The 18,769-nt window shown below is 37.7% G+C and overlaps 1 protein-coding gene across 7 annotated transcripts in view; it reads left to right on the forward strand.

The window, feature by feature from the left end:
• rapgef2b (Rap guanine nucleotide exchange factor 2b) overlaps positions 1-18,769 on the forward strand; it is a 117,354-nt gene that overhangs the window by 33,160 nt on the left and 65,425 nt on the right. For all 7 annotated transcript variants that reach the window (XM_078788593.1, XM_078788594.1, XM_078788598.1 and 4 more), the window contains exons 3-4: positions 795-851; positions 13,609-13,692. In XM_078788593.1, coding sequence (XP_078644719.1) covers positions 795-851; positions 13,609-13,692 — 141 coding nt within the window. The remainder of the gene's footprint in view (positions 1-794; positions 852-13,608; positions 13,693-18,769) is intronic.

The raw sequence follows: 18,769 nt of genomic DNA on the forward strand, positions 1-18,769 counted from the left end.
GGTTGTTTGTCTATATGTGCCCTGTGATTGGCCGGCCACCAGTCCAGGGTGTACCCCGCCTCTCGCCTGAAGACAGCTGGGATAGGCTCCAGCACCCCCGCGACCCTCGTGAGGATAAGCGGTCGAAAATGAATGAATGAATGAACGTCTTATTTTCTGTTATTATGTCTACTATATCGGGCAATACAAGTGCAAATGTGACTATAGGGATGCTATTTCATGTCAAGAGGCCACTGATAATGCTAAAGTCGTATTTAGGTTGTAAACAGGCTTTCCATTTATGAAAGGGTGTACCCCGCCTCTCGCCTGGGATAGGCTCCAGCACCGCCCGCGACGCTCGTGAGGAAAAAGCGGTAGAAAATGAATGAATGAATGAATGGATGAATGGATAATAGCCATTAGCCAACCATGAAACAGCAGTGGCAGAGGAAGCCATCAAATTTTACAAAAGTACAAAATTGATTTTTTTGCACTAATTTTGGAGGACCTTTGGCTCACCCGTCCTTTTTGGTACCCAATTCACGTGTACTGTGACAGGAAAAATTTGAGTTTAATTCCTCAGTCTGCACCTTTTTCCAGATCTGCACCAAAATTCTCCCTCTCAATGTGGGTTCCGTCCCGTTAATATCTGCTGTCCGTCTAACTAACCAATATACAAAAAAAATCAAACAGACAGGCGACAAATTGTGCCTCAAGCATTTAAACTAACACTTGTTGATGATGATACGCTGTCAAATGGACGATTAGCCGTGTCGCCGCTTCTCAATGGTTCTCATCTGTTTCTGTTCCTGCAGGATCATGTGTGAGACGGTGCGTTACGAGCGACACGAAGCCAATGAAGTGCTCTACTAGTAAGTACATGTTTGATTTCTTTGCACCCTAATGGTTGTAGTATTCGTTCCAGTGCATGTCGTCCATCACTGTGCTGCATGAAGCACGCCACGGTGGTCCACGGTGAGTTATTGATGAGCCCGAGCCGGCGGGGTCCACTCCATGACTGTAATGAAAACAAATGCCCATAAAGCGGCAATAACATGACACCACCTTGATGGAGGCGTGTGCTTCTGTACATCACTTGGCAACACGGCGCTCTCTGACCTGGAAGCCATTTGCAGCCCGACTTCAGCTTGATTTAATAAGTGGAGGTTAAAAAGTGATAAAAGCATTTCCTGGCGAGCATGTAGCGCTAATGGTTACATGCGGCCGCCACTCTGGACAGCAGCCCGGCCTTCGTGGCACAGATAATCTTTCTAGACATTCAATAACGTGCATTGGCGTCCAGAAAGTAACGTTTTCATCACTTGATTAGGAATCCATTTTCTACAATGCTTTACTACTGCTTTGTGGATTTCATGGTTTTCACCCAGTGATCAGGTCCTGTCTGGATGCAACAAATAGTATGTAGAGCATAGAAAACCTGTCCCCTCTAGAGCCCTCTTGACATGGACTAGCACCCCTATAGTCACATTCACACTCATATTACCCAATATAGTAGACATACTAAGAGAAAATAAGACATAATATAGACTAGCACACGTTAGCATTCAGAGCGTTTGCCAGTAAATTCTATCCAGGCGTTATTTATAATTATTTTGTACTGTTTTCTGTATGTAACACGATATTTATTCTCTGTAAAATGTATTTTTTGTTGATATTTTTGGCTGTCTGGAGCGAATTATCTTTATTTAAATTTTTTTGTATGGGAAATAATTCCCTTGATTTTTACATATTTTGATTATTTACATTTTTTTGTATGGGAAATAATTCCCTTGATTTTTACATATTTTGATTATTTAAATTTTTTCCTCTGGGGAATAATTGCCTTGATTTTTACATATTTTGATTATTTACATTTTTTCCTCTGGGGAATAATTGCCTTGATTTTTACATATTTTGATTATTTACATTTTTCCTGTGGGAAATAATTGCCTTGATTTTTACATATTTTGATTATTAAATTTTTTCCTATGGGAAATAGTTCCCTTGATTTTTACATATTTTGATTATTTACATTTTTTCCTATGGGAAATAGTTCCCTTGATTTTTACATATTTTGATTATTTACATTTTTTCCTATGGGAAATAATTCTCTTGATTTTTACATATTTTGATTTTTTACATTTTTCCTATGGGAAATAATTCTTTTGATTTTTACATATTTTGATTATTTACATTTTTCCTATGGGAAATAATTCCGTTGATTTTTACATATTTTGATTATTTACATTTTTTCCTATGGGAAATAATTCCGTTGATTTTTACATATTTTGATTATTTACATTTTTTCCTATGGGAAATAATTCCGTTGATTTTTACATATTTTGATTATTTACATTTTTTCCTATGGGAAATAATTCCCTTGATTTTTACATATTTTGGTTTTTGGACCCCACATTTATCAGGGTTAATCAATTTCAGACCGGACTGTGATAAGTGAATTTTAGTGAAAGGAGGATTCCTTATTTCTAAATAGAATATTTAGAATATATAGAGTTTGAGCATAGAAAACATGTTCATAATCTTCTATATAATCTTTCTAGACATTCAATAACGTGCACTGGCGTCAAAAACCTAATCACTTGATCCATTTTCTACAATGCTTTACAACTGCTTTGAGTATTTCATGGTTTTCACCCAGTGATCCGGTCCCGTCTGGATGCAACTATTTACTAATCCGGTACGGTCTAAATGCAAATTTTTTTGAACCCAATGTGGACGGAGCCTGAATGTCCTAACATGGTTATTTGGTATTAGTATTAGTAAGTATTGTCTCTCTGCTGTCACACTGCTGTCCTCCAATCAGGCTTGTTAATCAAGTCTGTCAGGGTCAATGTGTGTTGTCCCCTAACAGCCGCCTGCTCCCATGTGTTGCGTTTTGGTGGGGCGAGGGGCATGAAAAGTCAGCGCCGCATTAAAGGAGTCCGCTCGGCGGGGCATGAGCTGATTAAACAATAAAAATGCAGATGAAGCGGCGGACGCATAACAGAGCCTGTTTTTTTTCCCACCCGGTCTTCTCCCTTAGGTCCATTTGTGTAGCTCTGTTATTACTCTGCAAATTCAGTCTGAATATCAGCCCAGTGCTGCCGACACTGGATGCCCAATTTGTGCGTAGTTTTACACAAAATATATTTGCTGACCTGACACATTGTTTTGGTTTGTGACATTTAAAAAGAATCCTCAATTATCAATTATTTGCTCTTTTTTATACAGTAGATCCATGCTATTCATAGGGTTTATAGTCCATGACCCTTTTTCAATCATCCATCCATTCATCTGGAATATTATCTACTCCATATATGAACTGAAATACCAAAGATATGTTTTCCAATCAGCTGTATGTCCCTGATTTAACATTAACTAAATTGTTTACACAGTACAAAAGGCGAGGGTGGTGCAGCCTGAGGCTCTGAGATTAGAGATTAGTCGATTGGTTGATAGATTAGTTGATTAAATAATAGTGTTAGCATATGAAAACAGAATGGAACTCCCAAGTACAGAAGTTGCAAGAAGTTGCAAACATATTAGAGCGCTAACTTTGCCCACCTAGGGAACCTCGCTAAACACTCATCAGTTGACCGCAGCAAAATAAGGATTAGTACAGTTGAGTAAATAATAGAATGTTAACTTGTGAAAACTGCCTAGAACCCCCAATTACAGAAGTTGCAAGAATGCAAACTGTGAAGCGCTAACTTTACCCGCCTAGGGAACCTCACTCCATTCACCAGCTGACCGCAGCAAAATAAGGATTAGTCTATTTGATCAAATAATAGCGTGTTAACTTGTGAAAACTGTTTAGAACCCCCAAGTACAGAAGTTGCAAGTTGCATATATGCTAACTTTACCGGCTTAGGGAACCTCGCTCCATTCACCAGCTGACCGCAGCAAATAAGGATTAGTCCAGTTGAGTAAATATTAGCGTGTTAACTTGTGAAAACTGTCTGGAACGCCCAAGTACAGAAGTTGCAAGAATGCAAACTGTTAAGCGGTAACTTTACCCGCCTAGGGAACCTCACTCCATTCACCAGCTGACCGCAGCAAAATAAGGATTAGTCCAGTTGAGTAAATAATAGCATGTTAACTTGTGAAAACTGTTTAGAACTCCCAAGTACAGAAGTTGCAAGAATGCAAACTGTTAAGCGGTAACTTTACCCACCTAGGGAACCTCACTCCATTCACCAGCTGACCGCAGCAAAATAAGGATTAGTACAGTTGAGTAAATAATAGCATGTTAACTTGTGAAAACTGTTTAGAACTCCCAAGTACAGAAGTTGCAAGTTGCATATATGCTAACTTTACCGACCTAGGGAACCTCGCTCCATTCACCAGCTGACCGCAGCAAATAAGGATTAGTCCAGTTGAGTAAATATTAGCATGTTAACTTGTGAAAACTGTCTGGAATGCCCAAGTACAGAAGTTGCAAGAATGCAAACTGTTAAGCGGTAACTTTACCTGCCTAGGGAACCTCACTCCATTCACCAGTTGACCACAGCAAAATAAGGATTAGTCCAGTTGAATAAATAATAGCATGTTAATGTGTGAAAACTGTCTAGAACTCCCAAGTACAGGAGTTGTAAGAAAGCAAACTGTGAAGCGCTAACTTTACCCACCCAGGGAACCTCACTCCATTCACCAGCTGACCGCAGCAAAATAAGGATTAGTCCAGTTGAGTAAATATTAGTGTGTTAACTTGTGAAAACCATCTAGAACCCGCAAGTTAGAAGTTGCAAGAATGCACATATGCTAATTTTACCGGCCTAGGGAACCTCGCTCCATTCACCAGCTGACCGCAGCAAAATAAGCATTAGTACAGTTGAGTTAATAATAGCATGTTAACTTGTGAAAACTGTTTAGAACCCCCAAGTACAGAAGTTGCAAGTTGCATATATGCTAACTTTACCGACCTAGGGAACCTCGCTCCATTCACCAGCTGACCGCAGCAAATAAGGATTAGTCCAGTTGAGTAAATATTAGCATGTTAACTTGTGAAAACTGTCTAGAACCCCCAAGTACAGAAGTTGCAAGAATGCACATATGCTAACTTTATCGGCCTCGGGAACCTCGCTCATTCACCAGCTGACCGCAGCAAAATAAGGATTAGTCCAGTTGAGTAAATAATAGCATGTTAACTTGTGAAAACTGTCTAGAACGCCCAAGTACAGAAGTTGCAAGAATGCAAACTGTTAAGCGCTAACTTTACCCGCCTAGGGAACCTCGCTCCATTCACAAGTCTGTGTTGAAGATGCATGCCATGATGCAATATTTACTTAACTAACTTGGAGTTGAGGCCGCGAACTGTGCGGGCCTTTAAAGAGACAGGCTTACTGACACAACAATAGCCAAGTGATTCATCGCATTCACAACCCAGTGAGAATAAATAAGCAATCTGGCAACTTCTCATTTCCTCTTCACTTTTACTTTTGCTTTTGGTTGAAAATGACGGCCATGTTGGCATTCAGCCATCCTACCCGGCTGGCGCGGATTGAAAATTCCTGTTCTTTCGTTTACCTCCGGGCGTAAAGCACCAGCGAGACTGCGGGTTATTTTCCAATTTGGTTTGTCGGATCATTGAGTTTGCAGTCATGAGTGCCCTGCGTCACACACACAGCCTCGGCATCAAACGTTTGCATGTGCGCGTGAAAGTTTTTCAAGAGTGCTAACAGCTGTGTGTTCTAGCAGTCGGAGATCTGATTGACTCTCCCTCAGCGGGGTCTTAATCAGCTGTTTGCTCTGCAAAACGCAACCTCTCTTAATTGATTCTATGGTGACGCTTTAGGGAAATCATGCAGCTAATGCCGCCGTGTACTTCATTGAGCTGTACTGTTGCTACATCTGCACTAGCTAATGAGATGCTGTATCAAAAACAACAATGCTCACTTTTAAGAGCTTTTCCCATAGCGGATTCACAGTTCTCTATACAGCTCTGCTTACTGTGAAGCACTCGCCTGAGCGCATACGACCTACTTAGCGACCTCATACCCCCGCAATATCCATATCATTCGGCAGCTTGGCTAACGACAGAAGGATAATTGTTGGAAAAGTACTAATTTTCCCTGCCCGGAGCAGAAGCTCAGGGAAAGCGCTGATACCGCGAAAAGCCGGAACCTTCCAGTATTTACCATCCAGGGATTAGAGAGCCCTCTTGAGCCACAAGAGGCTGACCCGACACATTTCCACCAGCCCAGCAAAGAAGGTTGTTAGTATCTTCCGATCGTTTTTTTTTAAGCTGCTCCATGTCAACACGGCGTCACCTTTGGGCAGGGGTGTCCAAACTTTTCCCCGTTGCCGAGGGCCGCATATAGAACAATTAAAGGATGTGGGGCGACCCTTTTGTTTGTAAACCACATTGAAAGCAATCAAATGTAGGTCAAGATATGCTGAGCTGTTACAATACAGCATTTGAAGAAAACTACAAATGTATGAAAAATAAATTTCATATTTGTATAATATTGTATAATTGTATAATAATAATATAATAATTGTATAATATTGTATAATATTTTGTATAATAATATTTGTATAATATAATATATATATCAGATGTAGTAAATATTATTGAAATAATCTAGAGGCAGTACGTTTTCCTCTGATTTTTAAAATAATTTTTTAATTTTATTTTTATTATTATTTTATTATTTTTTTAATTATTTTTTTAAATCATTTTTTTATTATTTAAGTTATTTTTGACAGTTTGTATGTCACTGTCATATGTGTATGATTTCTAGTGTGTTTTAAATTTAATTTTAATTTATTAGCATTTATAATTGCAAAGTCAGACTGCTGTTACATTAATAATACGATAATACTATTATCAATAATCATAATTGTATAATGGATACATTTATTTAGATACAAAGTATTTTAAAGTTGTGATTGTATAATAACATATATAATTTAATTTAATTTAATTTAATTTAATTTAATTTAATTTTATTTAATTTTATTTTATTTTATTTTATTTTATTTTATTTTATTTTATTTTATTTTATTTTATTTTATTTTATTTTATTTTATTTTATTTTATTTTATTTTATTTTATTTTATTTTTTCTCAAAGCCTTCACGTGTTGCATGCCAAATTTAATTTATTTTATTTTTTAAAATATGCTGTGGACCAATAAATAACTAGCACCGGGCCACAAATAGCCCCCACGGCGGATTTTGGGCTTCACTAGTGTTATGCAAACGCATCAGAAAGCCACTATGATCTAATCCAGGGGTGGGCAAATATTTTGACTGGTGGGCCGCATTGAGTTAACAAAATTGTCCGGGGGGGCCATAACATATATTTAACATACACACTATTTTATACTTATAATTTTTCTAGATTTTTTTGGTCTAATTTTATCTGTAAAACTTTTTCAGGAGCACTTTAAACATCAGTCATTTAATATATCATACATTTATTTATATATATATATTGTTAATATATATATATTTTTTCTTGTTATTTATTTTCATTTAATTTGTAATTGTTTTGTTTTTTTTTTACTAAATAAGACGTCCGACTTGCAAGTTATGTTGCGAGATTGTATGTTAAAATTTGAAATACTTAAAAAGCAACAGGCGGGCCGGATTCAATCGCTTAGTGGGCCGCATGTGGCCCCCGGGCCGTAGTTTGCCCACCCCTGATCTAATCATTAACATGATGCTTTATGTTGTACGTCATTCCCACACCTATAGTTTTATGCAGCAGTGGAATCCATTGTGCACACAATTATGTAATTATTATATAACATGTCCACCACCCAAAGACATTAAAACAACGCCCGCAGGTTGGATCTCCAGTGCATTGAAACAGCCGTTGAGGTGGAAGAGGAACAAAGAACGTAGCAGCTGTGCTCCTCCAGCATGTGAAGCTTCTTCCCAAACAAACTCAGTTGACTTGAATGTGACGAACAAGTGTTAGTTTGACAGCAGCAGCAGTTTGGCTGCGCTGCCGAGAGTCTCTCCTGTGTGCGTTTCATGGCCAAAGCGTCTAAAAAAATCATGAAAATAGCTTCCATCTTTATCGCCAGGAAGCGCCCGTCACCGTCCTGTCAGTCGGAATACAAACAGACCTCACACTCTGTGAACACTTTGTGTACTTCTTTTCCGTGAGGCGGAAACTGTTTACAAGTTATAATAATCGGAAAAGGAATACGGTGGAACTCGCTTAAGGCGGAAACTCATCAAGTCCTGGTCCGTCGTGTTCTTATTGGTACAAAAAAGCGACCAAGATGCCATGCCACATTCTACAAATATAATGTAAAAGAAAAAACAGCAAAAAATTAATTTTACAGGAATGAAAGTCAAAATATAAAGACAAAATTGTTGTAATCTAACAAGAAGACATCATAATTTTACAACAACTTCACAAAATTCAGAATTTTGGTAGCATAAAATTTAAATACTAAAGAAAAAAGGTGATATTATAATTTTATATGAAACAAATAAAACAAAATAAATTGTAATTTTTTGAATTTTTTTATTGGGGAATAAGTTAAAATATCATGGGAATAGTGTCAAAATATTAAATAAAATGTATTTTTTAAACCATCAATATAAGTGAAAAAAAACGCTGGAGATTAAATAATAACAATAAGAATAAAACTAATCAATTTTATGCAAGAAAATATGTGTTTTTAGTAACACAAATATGAATTTTACGACAACTTCAGAAAATTCTGAATTTTGGTAGCATAAAATTTAAATATTAAAGAAAAAATGTGGTATTAAATAAGGCTATAATGTTATATGAAACAAATAAAACAAAATAAGTTGTAATTTTTTGAATTGTTTTTATTGGGGAATAAGTAAAAATATCATGGGAATAGGGTCAAAATATTAAATAAAAAATATTTTTCAAACCATCAACATAAGTGAAAAAAATGCTGTGGAGATTAAATAAAAATAATATGAATAAAACTAATAAATTTCACGCAAGAAAATGTGTTTTTAGTAACACAAATGTGAATTTTACGACAACTTCAGAAAATTCAGAATTTTGGTAGGATAAAATTTAAATATTAAAGAAAAAAGGTGGTATTAAAAAAGGCTACAATGTTATATGAAACAAATAAAACAAAATAAGTTGCAATTTTTTTCACATTTTTTATTGGGGAATAAGTAAAAATATCATGGGAATAGGGTCAAAATATTTTTTTAAACCATCAACATAAGTGAAAAAACCGCTGTGTAGATTAAATAACAATAATATGAGTAAAACTAATAATTTTTACGCAAGAAAAGATGTGTTTTTAGTAACACAAATATGAATTTTACGACAACTTCAGAAAATTCTGAATTTTGGTAGCATAAAATTTAAATATTAAAGAAAAAAATGTGGTATTAAAAAGGATATAATGTTATATGAAACAAATAAAACAAAATTAAGTTGTAATTTTTGGAATTTTTTTTATTAGGGAATAAGTAAAAATATCATGGGAATAGGGTCAAAATATTAAATAAAAGATATTTTTTAAACCATCAACATAAGTGAAAAAAACAGCTGTGGAGATTACAGAATAAAGTTAATACATTTTACGCAAGAAAAAAATGTGTTTTTAGTACCACAAATATGAAAAAAAAATTTTTGTACTACTCTATTTTTTCAAGTTGTAATATTATGACAAACAAAACAAAAAAAATTTTGAAAAAAATATGAGAATAAAGTCAAAATATTATGCTAATAAAGCTGTTATGTTACAAGAAGAAAACTTATGGAGATTATTTAAGAAGTAAGTTTAAAGTTGGAAAATGAGGCAAAAGTTAGGACACCCCTGATACCGACCCTTTTTCTCAACAGAAGCCACTTATGCAAGGCATTTGGCGATAGAGGCGAGGAAAAACCTCATCAATCACATGATTTTATGTCTTTTGAGGGCTTCTTATAAGAAGTTGTGTAAAAAGTTTACCTGTTAGCGATAACAAAATCTGTTTGGGATGCGGGGACCGCACGTCTGTTACCAGCAATCACAAAGACTCCAACCACACGATGACTGCGTTTGTCAGTTGAAAGAAAGCGGAGGATTCCTGGCCGACATTCCGCATTTGACAACTCTTCCAGTACACACGACCCAGTTCAGTCAAGCTGTCGACGTACACAACTTTTTTTATTTGCTGCTTTCCGGGGAATTTTTTTTTTTTTGGTGTGTATGTTACATCTCTATCGCCCCGTTTCTCCCTTCGCTCGCCGATTAATAATTGAGCATTTCACTCGCCTCCTGGAGGAGCCATGAAAGGACGAGGACGTTCCGGAGGGAGCGGGATGGAGAAGAGTGTTTTTTTTTTTTATTTGGAGCTGCAAAGTTTTTCATTGGGGTGTGCTGTGTGTAGCCTCATTAGCCCAGAAGGGAAGCAAGACGTGTCGGTGATTAAAAGCAAAAATTAGCGCACCGCTGCTGGTTGGGAGTGGATGGAAGTGACTTGTATTCGCAGTTGTGATTTATTTCATAACTTATTTCAAACTTTTTCTACATTCAGAAAAGGCTGCTTCAACTTTTCTTTATCACCCCACAGCCTCTCACTCCATTACCCATGCAAGATAGATGAATGGATAATAATAAATATTTACATAAATGATATAAATCTCATGTATAGCATTATTTAAGTATGATTATTAATTCTTGTAATTTCTATTAATAATAAACATGATTAATAATTTACAGTTGTAAATTGACAGATCATGTTTAGTTCTGAAAGTAAAAAAAATATAAATAGGCATTTTTTCTTCAAATTAATTTTAACTATGGCAATATTGAATTAAACTTGTAAAATTGTACTAAACTAAAATATTTTAATATTATTTTTAATATTTTTCAAATGTTTAAAATAATTTTTTTTAACAGAAAAATATAATTTATAATTCTTATTCTTCATTCTTCAAATGCTAAATAGGCCAATTCTGTAATTCGGTAATTCATTTGCACAGTTAAGTCAAATACCGTCGGAAAGGAGACCGCTTTTTAAAAGTGTACTGGAAAATCAGTTATTTCCTTATTTACTGTACTTTTGTGATGATCAGTTACAGTGTTCCCTCATTTATTGTGGCGGATAGGTTCCCAAAATAACCCTTAATAAGTGAAATATTAGCCAACCGTATGTCTAACATGTCTTCACAGTTCTCTCCTGTTTAAACACTCTCAAAGTTTAAAATTTTAATGAACATCTTACTTGATTGGACACAAAAAACGATTGACTCACAGTTCCTCTGGCCGTGGATCTTTGCCAGTTGGCTGCGGAGTTTTTGTGTCCTTGTTAAAGCGTGTTGCTCCTGTCGTCGTACTCCATGAGCCGAGCATTCATTAGTTTGCTTGACTGCCATGACCACAACAGGAGATTCTCCACAGCCAATCCCGGATGAAGAATACTACTATACTCAATTTCCCACAATGCAACTCTAGGCCTGGTTATAGAGCCAGGCTAGACCTGTAACAGCATTCTTGGGCTATAAATGTTTTTTAAAATGCTCGAAAAAAGCAACTAGAATGGCATTCTTAATGACAAATAATAAAGTTTTCTTTGTTAATTACAGAAATATTTGCATTTTAATCCACTTATTTATGCAATCACAAAATAATACATATAATTTTCTGTTCATCTCGCCGAAGGAAAAGTGAAAGCCATTTTGGACAATCAGCAAATCTCATCCACGGCGACTATTTTGATGGTCACGCCATGTGAGATTCCCAGTTACTGACTCATATCATGTCAGATACTTCCTTCTTGGCAGTTATGCTTCCGCTTTCCTGTCAGAGATCAAGTCAAATGTTTTTTTTGTAGTGATATATACAGCCGCTATCTATTTCCTGCGTGATATCATGTGAAGTGACCGGTGTAACCCATCTGCCCATCTATCTGTCCATTTCCATCGGTTTAGATTTCCGGTAGGCTAGCATGTAATAATCCTGCATGTTTCCACTACAGATGGCTCTCTGCTTGCCAGATTATCTCTGCAATCCCTGCCGCAGCCATGAAAAAGACCTCCAGATTAAGCGACAACACGTGCACGACTTTCATCATACACATTCTTTCAAACTTCGCATTCCGTCTCTCGAAAATGAAAGTGCAGGTTCCTCATTAAAAAGCCAAATGTAATCAAAGCAAAGAGTTCAGCACGACTTTGAATTTGCCGAGTGTGAGAGATTAATTTGTCAAAATGCACGGCGTGACTGCACGCGTTTGTTTACCAATTATCTGGAAAGGACGTGCCAGCCAACAACGTCACCATCCGAGGGGGTGGGGGGGGGGGGTCACGATGAGTTTACCCTGTCTGTGTTTCCTCTTTTCCTCCGGCAGCGTAATGGATGTGGGTGGATGGAACAGTTCATTCATAGTTCTCCCGTCTGCATCGCTTGACATTTTCCCAGATATAGATATATATATATATATATGTGTATATATATACACAAACGCAACAAAAATAATAAACACAACACTTTTGTTTCATGAGCCGAACTCAAAGATCTGAAGCTTTTTCTGTGTAGACAAAATGTAATGTAATCTAACTGAAAGATTCAATTCATAATATCAAGATTATTGCACAGGTGCGCCTTAGACTGGCCACAATAAAAGGCCAGTTTTGGGTGAATTCACAATCTTAGCCAGACATTTTAGACCAGGGGTCTCAAATTCAATTTACCTGGGGGCCACCGGAGCTAGGTTCTGGGTGAAGCAGGGCCGCATCAGGTTTTTGAAAAAAAAAAAAAAAAAAAAAAAAACCCCAAAAGCATTTATTAAAAACCGGGGAAAAAAATCAATAAAAAAATATCTTCAATGCTTTTTCTTCTGCTTGGTTCCGGTTTTCCACACCAAAATATCTGATAAAACATTCCACTGTTCTCAACTATCTTAATTTGTATTTTTCTATACACAAAATAAGATTAAAAAAATTAAGAATAAAGACAATAAATAAATCAATCAGTAATAAATAAGTAAAATAATAATAAAACAGCAAATAAGAAAAACATAAGAAACCACATACAGTTGGTAGAGAAATTATTTAACCTTATTACATGAATTTAACCTTTAACATGAACATTAATGAAACGTAATAATTTGACCCAATTAGCAAGTTAGCATCGTACTCACTTCCATCTGGGAGCAGCGTCGTAACTTTAACAACATATTTGATGAGATGCTTTATCTTGACGTGTATTTTCCGTTTCATTCCAAATCATTTCCTGCATTTATTTGTACGCAGCGTCATAAGCCTTTAGCTTCATTGCTAATCCAAAGCAAAAACAGGGCGGGGTAACAGGGTAGGGTAACAGTTATGGGCGAGGCAAAATCATGTTAATTGCGTCCGGTGTGCACACAGCTTTAAGCTGTCATTTCAACATTAAACTTTGGTATCAAGGTGGGGGCCTCAAAGTAGCGTCTCGCGGGCCGCATTTGGCCCGTGGGCCGCAAGTTTGAGACCCCTGTTTTAGACCAATCATATGCTTCCAAGTACCCCCAGACACATTGTAACATCTTGTAGAAAGCGTTCCCAGAATGGGAAGTCAAAAAAAAGAAGATTATTCACGTCTTGCATCAACGTGTGTATTACTAAATGAAAGTGAAAACAACCCTACTCATTTTAGTGACTTGTTATGAAGCTAATTTCCTTTTTTTCTTCCTGTACTTGCAGCCCAGACGACATCGGCAGCTGCTGGTACATCCTTTTATCGGGATCCGTGTTCATCAAGGAGTCAATGTTCCTGCCCAGAAGCAGGTAGGTGCCCCCCCCCCTCCCATTTAAAAAAATTGTTTTATAAAATGATATGATAGTTAGTTTGTTAGAATAAAAGTACAAGGTAAATGTGGATTATTCTCCTCTTGGTCGAAACACTCGGCTTCAGCAGCGTCTTCGGGCAAAAACGGCTACTTTGTTACGATTGGGCGGGGGGCGGGGCCCCGGGGGGTTTAAGGGTCGGCTCTTTAGCCACTGTGCACACACTTCCTCAAGCATTAAATGAAGTCAAATAAAAATATAAGGCATTCAGAATTCGTGTTCAAAGACGTTGTGATGATATGTTGTATTCTACTCACTAATGTTACTTTGATACTATTGACATAGTAGCTACTGTACGAAGTACTGTACAGACCACAAGGTGAAAAAAGAACAACAAGGAGCTCGTCCAACGTAAACATGTGTAGTCTATGTTATGTTTCTTTATGTCTTAAACAGAATGGGGAAAAGGGATGAAAAAAATGTACCACTTCCACATGGAATGAGGGAAGAACCTTTTTTTGCACTTGATCTCAGCCATGGCATGTCGGCTTGGCTCTGTATTATATTTATCATTTAATTAATTATTATTTGAAAAATTCCTGATATAGTGAGGGAGAAATATGTGAACTGTCATATAGTGAGGACTGTATGTCTTATTTTCTTAATATAGGTATAATATAGGTTTTCTTAATAGGTGACTAAATGAGTATTATTTCTGCTTTTAAGATGTTCATTCATTCATTTTCTACCGCTTTTCCTCACGAGGGTCGCGGAGGGTGCTGGAGCCTATCCCAGCTGTCTTTGGGCGAGAGGCGGGGTACACCCTGGACTGGTGGCCAGCCAATCACAGGGCACATCTAGACAAACAACCATTCACACTCACATTCATACCTATGGACAATTTGGAGTCGCTAATTAACCTAGCATGTTTTTGGAATGTGGGAGGAAACCGGGGTACCCGGAGAAAACCCACACATAATTCCACATAGAGATGGCCGAGCGTGGAATTGAACCCTGGTCTCCTAGCTGTGAGGTCTGCGCGCTAACCACTAAGATGTTGTAAGATGTTAAAGGAAATTCACTCGTCATGGTCGGGACTGTAACCAATTAACAGTGATAAACGAGGGATTACTGTACAATATAATGACCTTCCCTTCACATTGAATGTAATATTTAGTCATTGGAGCTCCCAGAGCGACTTAGTTTGAAGGTCTCATGTCTTTGTCAGATATTAATTAGCTCCATCACCTTCAGAGGACATAAGATCCAAGTCCCTCCTGCTGCTTTGTCTTTGCCCAAATCAAGCAATGTGGGCGATCTTCCACTTGCATTGCATAACACACAAAAGACCACTTTGGGGCGCCGGGCGGTCACTGGGTTCTGCAGGGCTGAAGCGTCCTCACCGTGCCACCATGAGAAGGAGGAGGAGGAGGAGGATGAGGGAGGTGGGGTCGTTTGCTGGTCATTCTCCAGATTCACATGAACGTGTGGGGCATTTGAAGCAGGAAGGATATTGGAAACATGCCCAAAAATAAGCTGCCCCTTCTGAATATATCCTTTTCACTTGCAGCCAAGGTGAAAGAGCATGCAGGTATCGACAGATTAAAAGTGGAGAGTGTAGTTTTACGAACACCTGAAGGCAGCACAATAAAATGTCAATAAAGTGGAAATGCAATATGGTGCTAATGTATTGCACACACAACATCTGCCAAAGTGTTGATTACTGCTATACCTTAAACATGACTTAGTGACATATTATGGGCTGTGAGTACTTAGTCGCTGGATCATATTTGGGCCTCATCATCATTCCTTTGGGTCAAAAAAAAGGCAAAAATATCATATTAAACACACAAAATGAATACTGATGACTCCCCATTGGTGCAAACCTGGAGTTTGTATTCCAGATGGGAAGAAGATAAGCCTGGTTTGATGTGCGTGAGTGACAGACGTGCGTTTACCCTCCCTTTTGCCGCAGAGTCTTGTTATGCTGGTGATCCAGTTTCTCACAAGTAATTGGACAGGAATCGCATCAGCGTCTTCAGTGCCATGATGAAAAGTCGTGGATACGTCCTTTTAACTTTAATCCAAAACAACAGAATGATGCACGCAAGGGATTTAGCGCATTAGCATGGCTGGAAGCAACAAAAACTAAATTTTAAGTAGATGCGCTCATTATTTATTATGATGCTTTTCTTGTCTCTACGTTATCCTCACCGGGAGTTCTTCTTCAGCCGTACAAAGACGCACATTAAATACGAGACAATACACAAGATGGGGTCTACGAGAACGAGACAAAACCAGCTTTTAACATTACATTACATTCTAAAAGTACAATGAAAAAATATCAAACATACATAACAGTGTATTGGAATTCAACTCTCTCTATGTGTATGCTACCGGCCCCGCCTCCACCCTCTGAGACAAAGAGACGATGATGCATTTCACAAATATGCTGCAAAATAAGACAAATACTGCAGTATGTATTACAAACTATAGAAAAAGTGGTATATTTTTCCCGCGTCACACGTCATCCGTTACCCAACGCAGCCCAGCACACAACCAAAGTTCCTCCTGCACTAAAAGTGCTACTTAGTGTCTGCATGCCCCCAAATCCGCTATGAGGCGGTACTCATTTTGTCTCGACAATTGGTCATTCACTATGACCAATTAAATGACGATGCCTTACCCCCCCCCTGCATAGCATAACATGCACTTTCATTGCAAATTAGAACAATTTCTCCGAGATCTTTATTGTGCTAAATGCCATCTGACAGGATGTAACACTTTTATTCTAACACATTTATTGTGAAGGTATGTGATGAAGCTGTGTCCTTATAATAATAATAATAATAATAATAATAATAATAATAATAATAATAATAAGACCCTCGGTTACATTCTTACATTCTTACATTACATGACTTACATTCCAAAAGCCAATCTTGGATGTAATTGGACATACTGAGCTCACAAGCTTGTTGTTGTGTCACTCGCATTCTGATATCCTTATCAGCAAAAAAAAAAAAAAAAAAAATTGGAGTTGGGTGGGTGAAGGCTTTCCCTCAAATTGTGCCGGAGCAGATTCAGAGGTTTGATTGACTGATGGTCAGTGAAAGCAACCTTAGGGACGTCTGGTGGAAGAGTGAAGTCAAACCAACCTATGTCACTGAACAGAGAGCAACACAGATCGCTATTAGTGGAGGGTAAAAGCGTTCATTTCAGTGAACCGGTTCATTCAGTAAAAAGATCCGTTCATTTCGGTCAATTGGTCGTTAGCCTGTGATCTTCTCCTGTGCATAGACCCGGTTAGCTGTGTCGACTTGCGACACTGTTGGACTCATGAGTCCGCGAGAAATGACCTTAAAGTTGATTTCATTCAGTACATCCTGTTGCGTTCACAAGTTGGTCAGCTAGCGACAGGCTACTGCCTCGGTTACTGGTGTGTCGGTCACGAATGAACGTCTCGGTGTTGCACACAGGAACGCTGAACTGACTCTCCAGCCAATCACAAAAAAGCATTTGCAACTGAACGGGTATTTTAGGGGCGGTGACCTTGTTTATTCCGTTTACAAAAAAAGAACTAGTTCTTTTGACCGGTTCGTTCACAACCGACACACCACTAATCACCGTTAATAACACACTGGCTCATGTACGGCAACACAACAGAACAAAGTATCTTATTTGGACTTACTTTTGCAAATAATAACCAGGAATGTCACTCACAGGTTTTGCCAAATATCTGACTTTTGTGTGGATTTGTGAGCACCTGGAACTAATTCTTATTGTTTGTTTTTGATGATGTATGTGTTAAACCGAGTGGTGCACCTATTTCTGTATCGTTGATGTCAGTTCCATTCCCGCAGTTGATTCAGGTTGTCCTCCCTCGCAATCCCTCGTTGTCTCTTCCATTTCGGTCTTAATGATCATCACAGCACCATAGCTGATGTCGAGGGTTGATGACGGCTCAGAGTGGAAATTGCTCGTGACACCAGAAGCCCGGCGAGACTTAAAACATGCGTCGGTGTTACGTTTCAGACGTCCTGTGCTAATTTCTCCAGTGGCGTCGTGGTTGCAAATGCAAACCCGGGATGACTCCGTCCTTCTTTTTTTATCAGCGTCTATCTATCCTTTATCGAGCCGCGACCCCGCCGACAATGGATAAGTCATTAAGTGAAGACGTCGGAGCCGTGTGCTGTTTATCCCAGAGGCCGGCGTGTGACATTAAGTCTAACCCAGATAAGCAAACTCCTGAGAAGTGGGTGACACACATTCACGGCATGTTTGCACACGTGCTTGCTTGCACTAACAACGCTTGGATTGTCACTTTTTTAACACCGAGCTATCTTCCAACACGGCGTCTTCATCATGGCCTTTTGGATAATGACAGCAGTCCTTTGAAGAGACGAGTATTGTGGCAAAAAAATAACAATATATCAAGATTATATCAAGACAACAACTATTACTTGATATTTAAGCATTTAAGACAGGGGTCTCAAACTCAATTTACCTGGGGGCCACTGGAGCTAGGGTCTGGGCGAGGCTGGGCCGCATCAGGTTTTCCAAAAAAAAAAAAAAACGCATTTATTAAAAACAGAAAAATGAATAAACTTTGCTTTGGTTCCGATTTTCTACAATAAAAGCTCTGATAAAACATTCCACTGTTCTCAAATATCTTAATTTTTATTTTTCTACACAAAATAAGAAAATCAATCACTCAGTAATAAATATAATAATAATAATAATAAAACAGCAAATAATTAAAAGTTAAGAAACCACATATAGTTGGTGGGTAGACAAATTATTTTTTTCATATTAAAGCATTATTAGAGCCCTGTAGACATGACAAAACACGACTATAGTCACATTTATACTCTTTTTATTTACAACATATTGCGCAACTGCAGGGTCTTGAGACACATGCTAACTCGCAAACTAGAGAGCTAGCGACCTAAACGGTAGCCTTCAAGTTATTTCCTTTAAACTTAAAAAAAAAAAAATACCACTTCCACACGGATAGGGAGGATAACTATTAACAGTTATTTAACCTTTAACATGAACATGAATCAAACATAATAAT

The sequence above is a fragment of the Doryrhamphus excisus genome, linkage group LG23 (assembly GCF_037039965.1).
Source record: "Doryrhamphus excisus strain RoL-2023G ecotype Guam linkage group LG23, RoL_Dexc_Guam_v1.1, whole genome shotgun sequence".
NCBI classification, from domain to species: Eukaryota; Metazoa; Chordata; class Actinopteri; order Syngnathiformes; family Syngnathidae; genus Doryrhamphus; species Doryrhamphus excisus.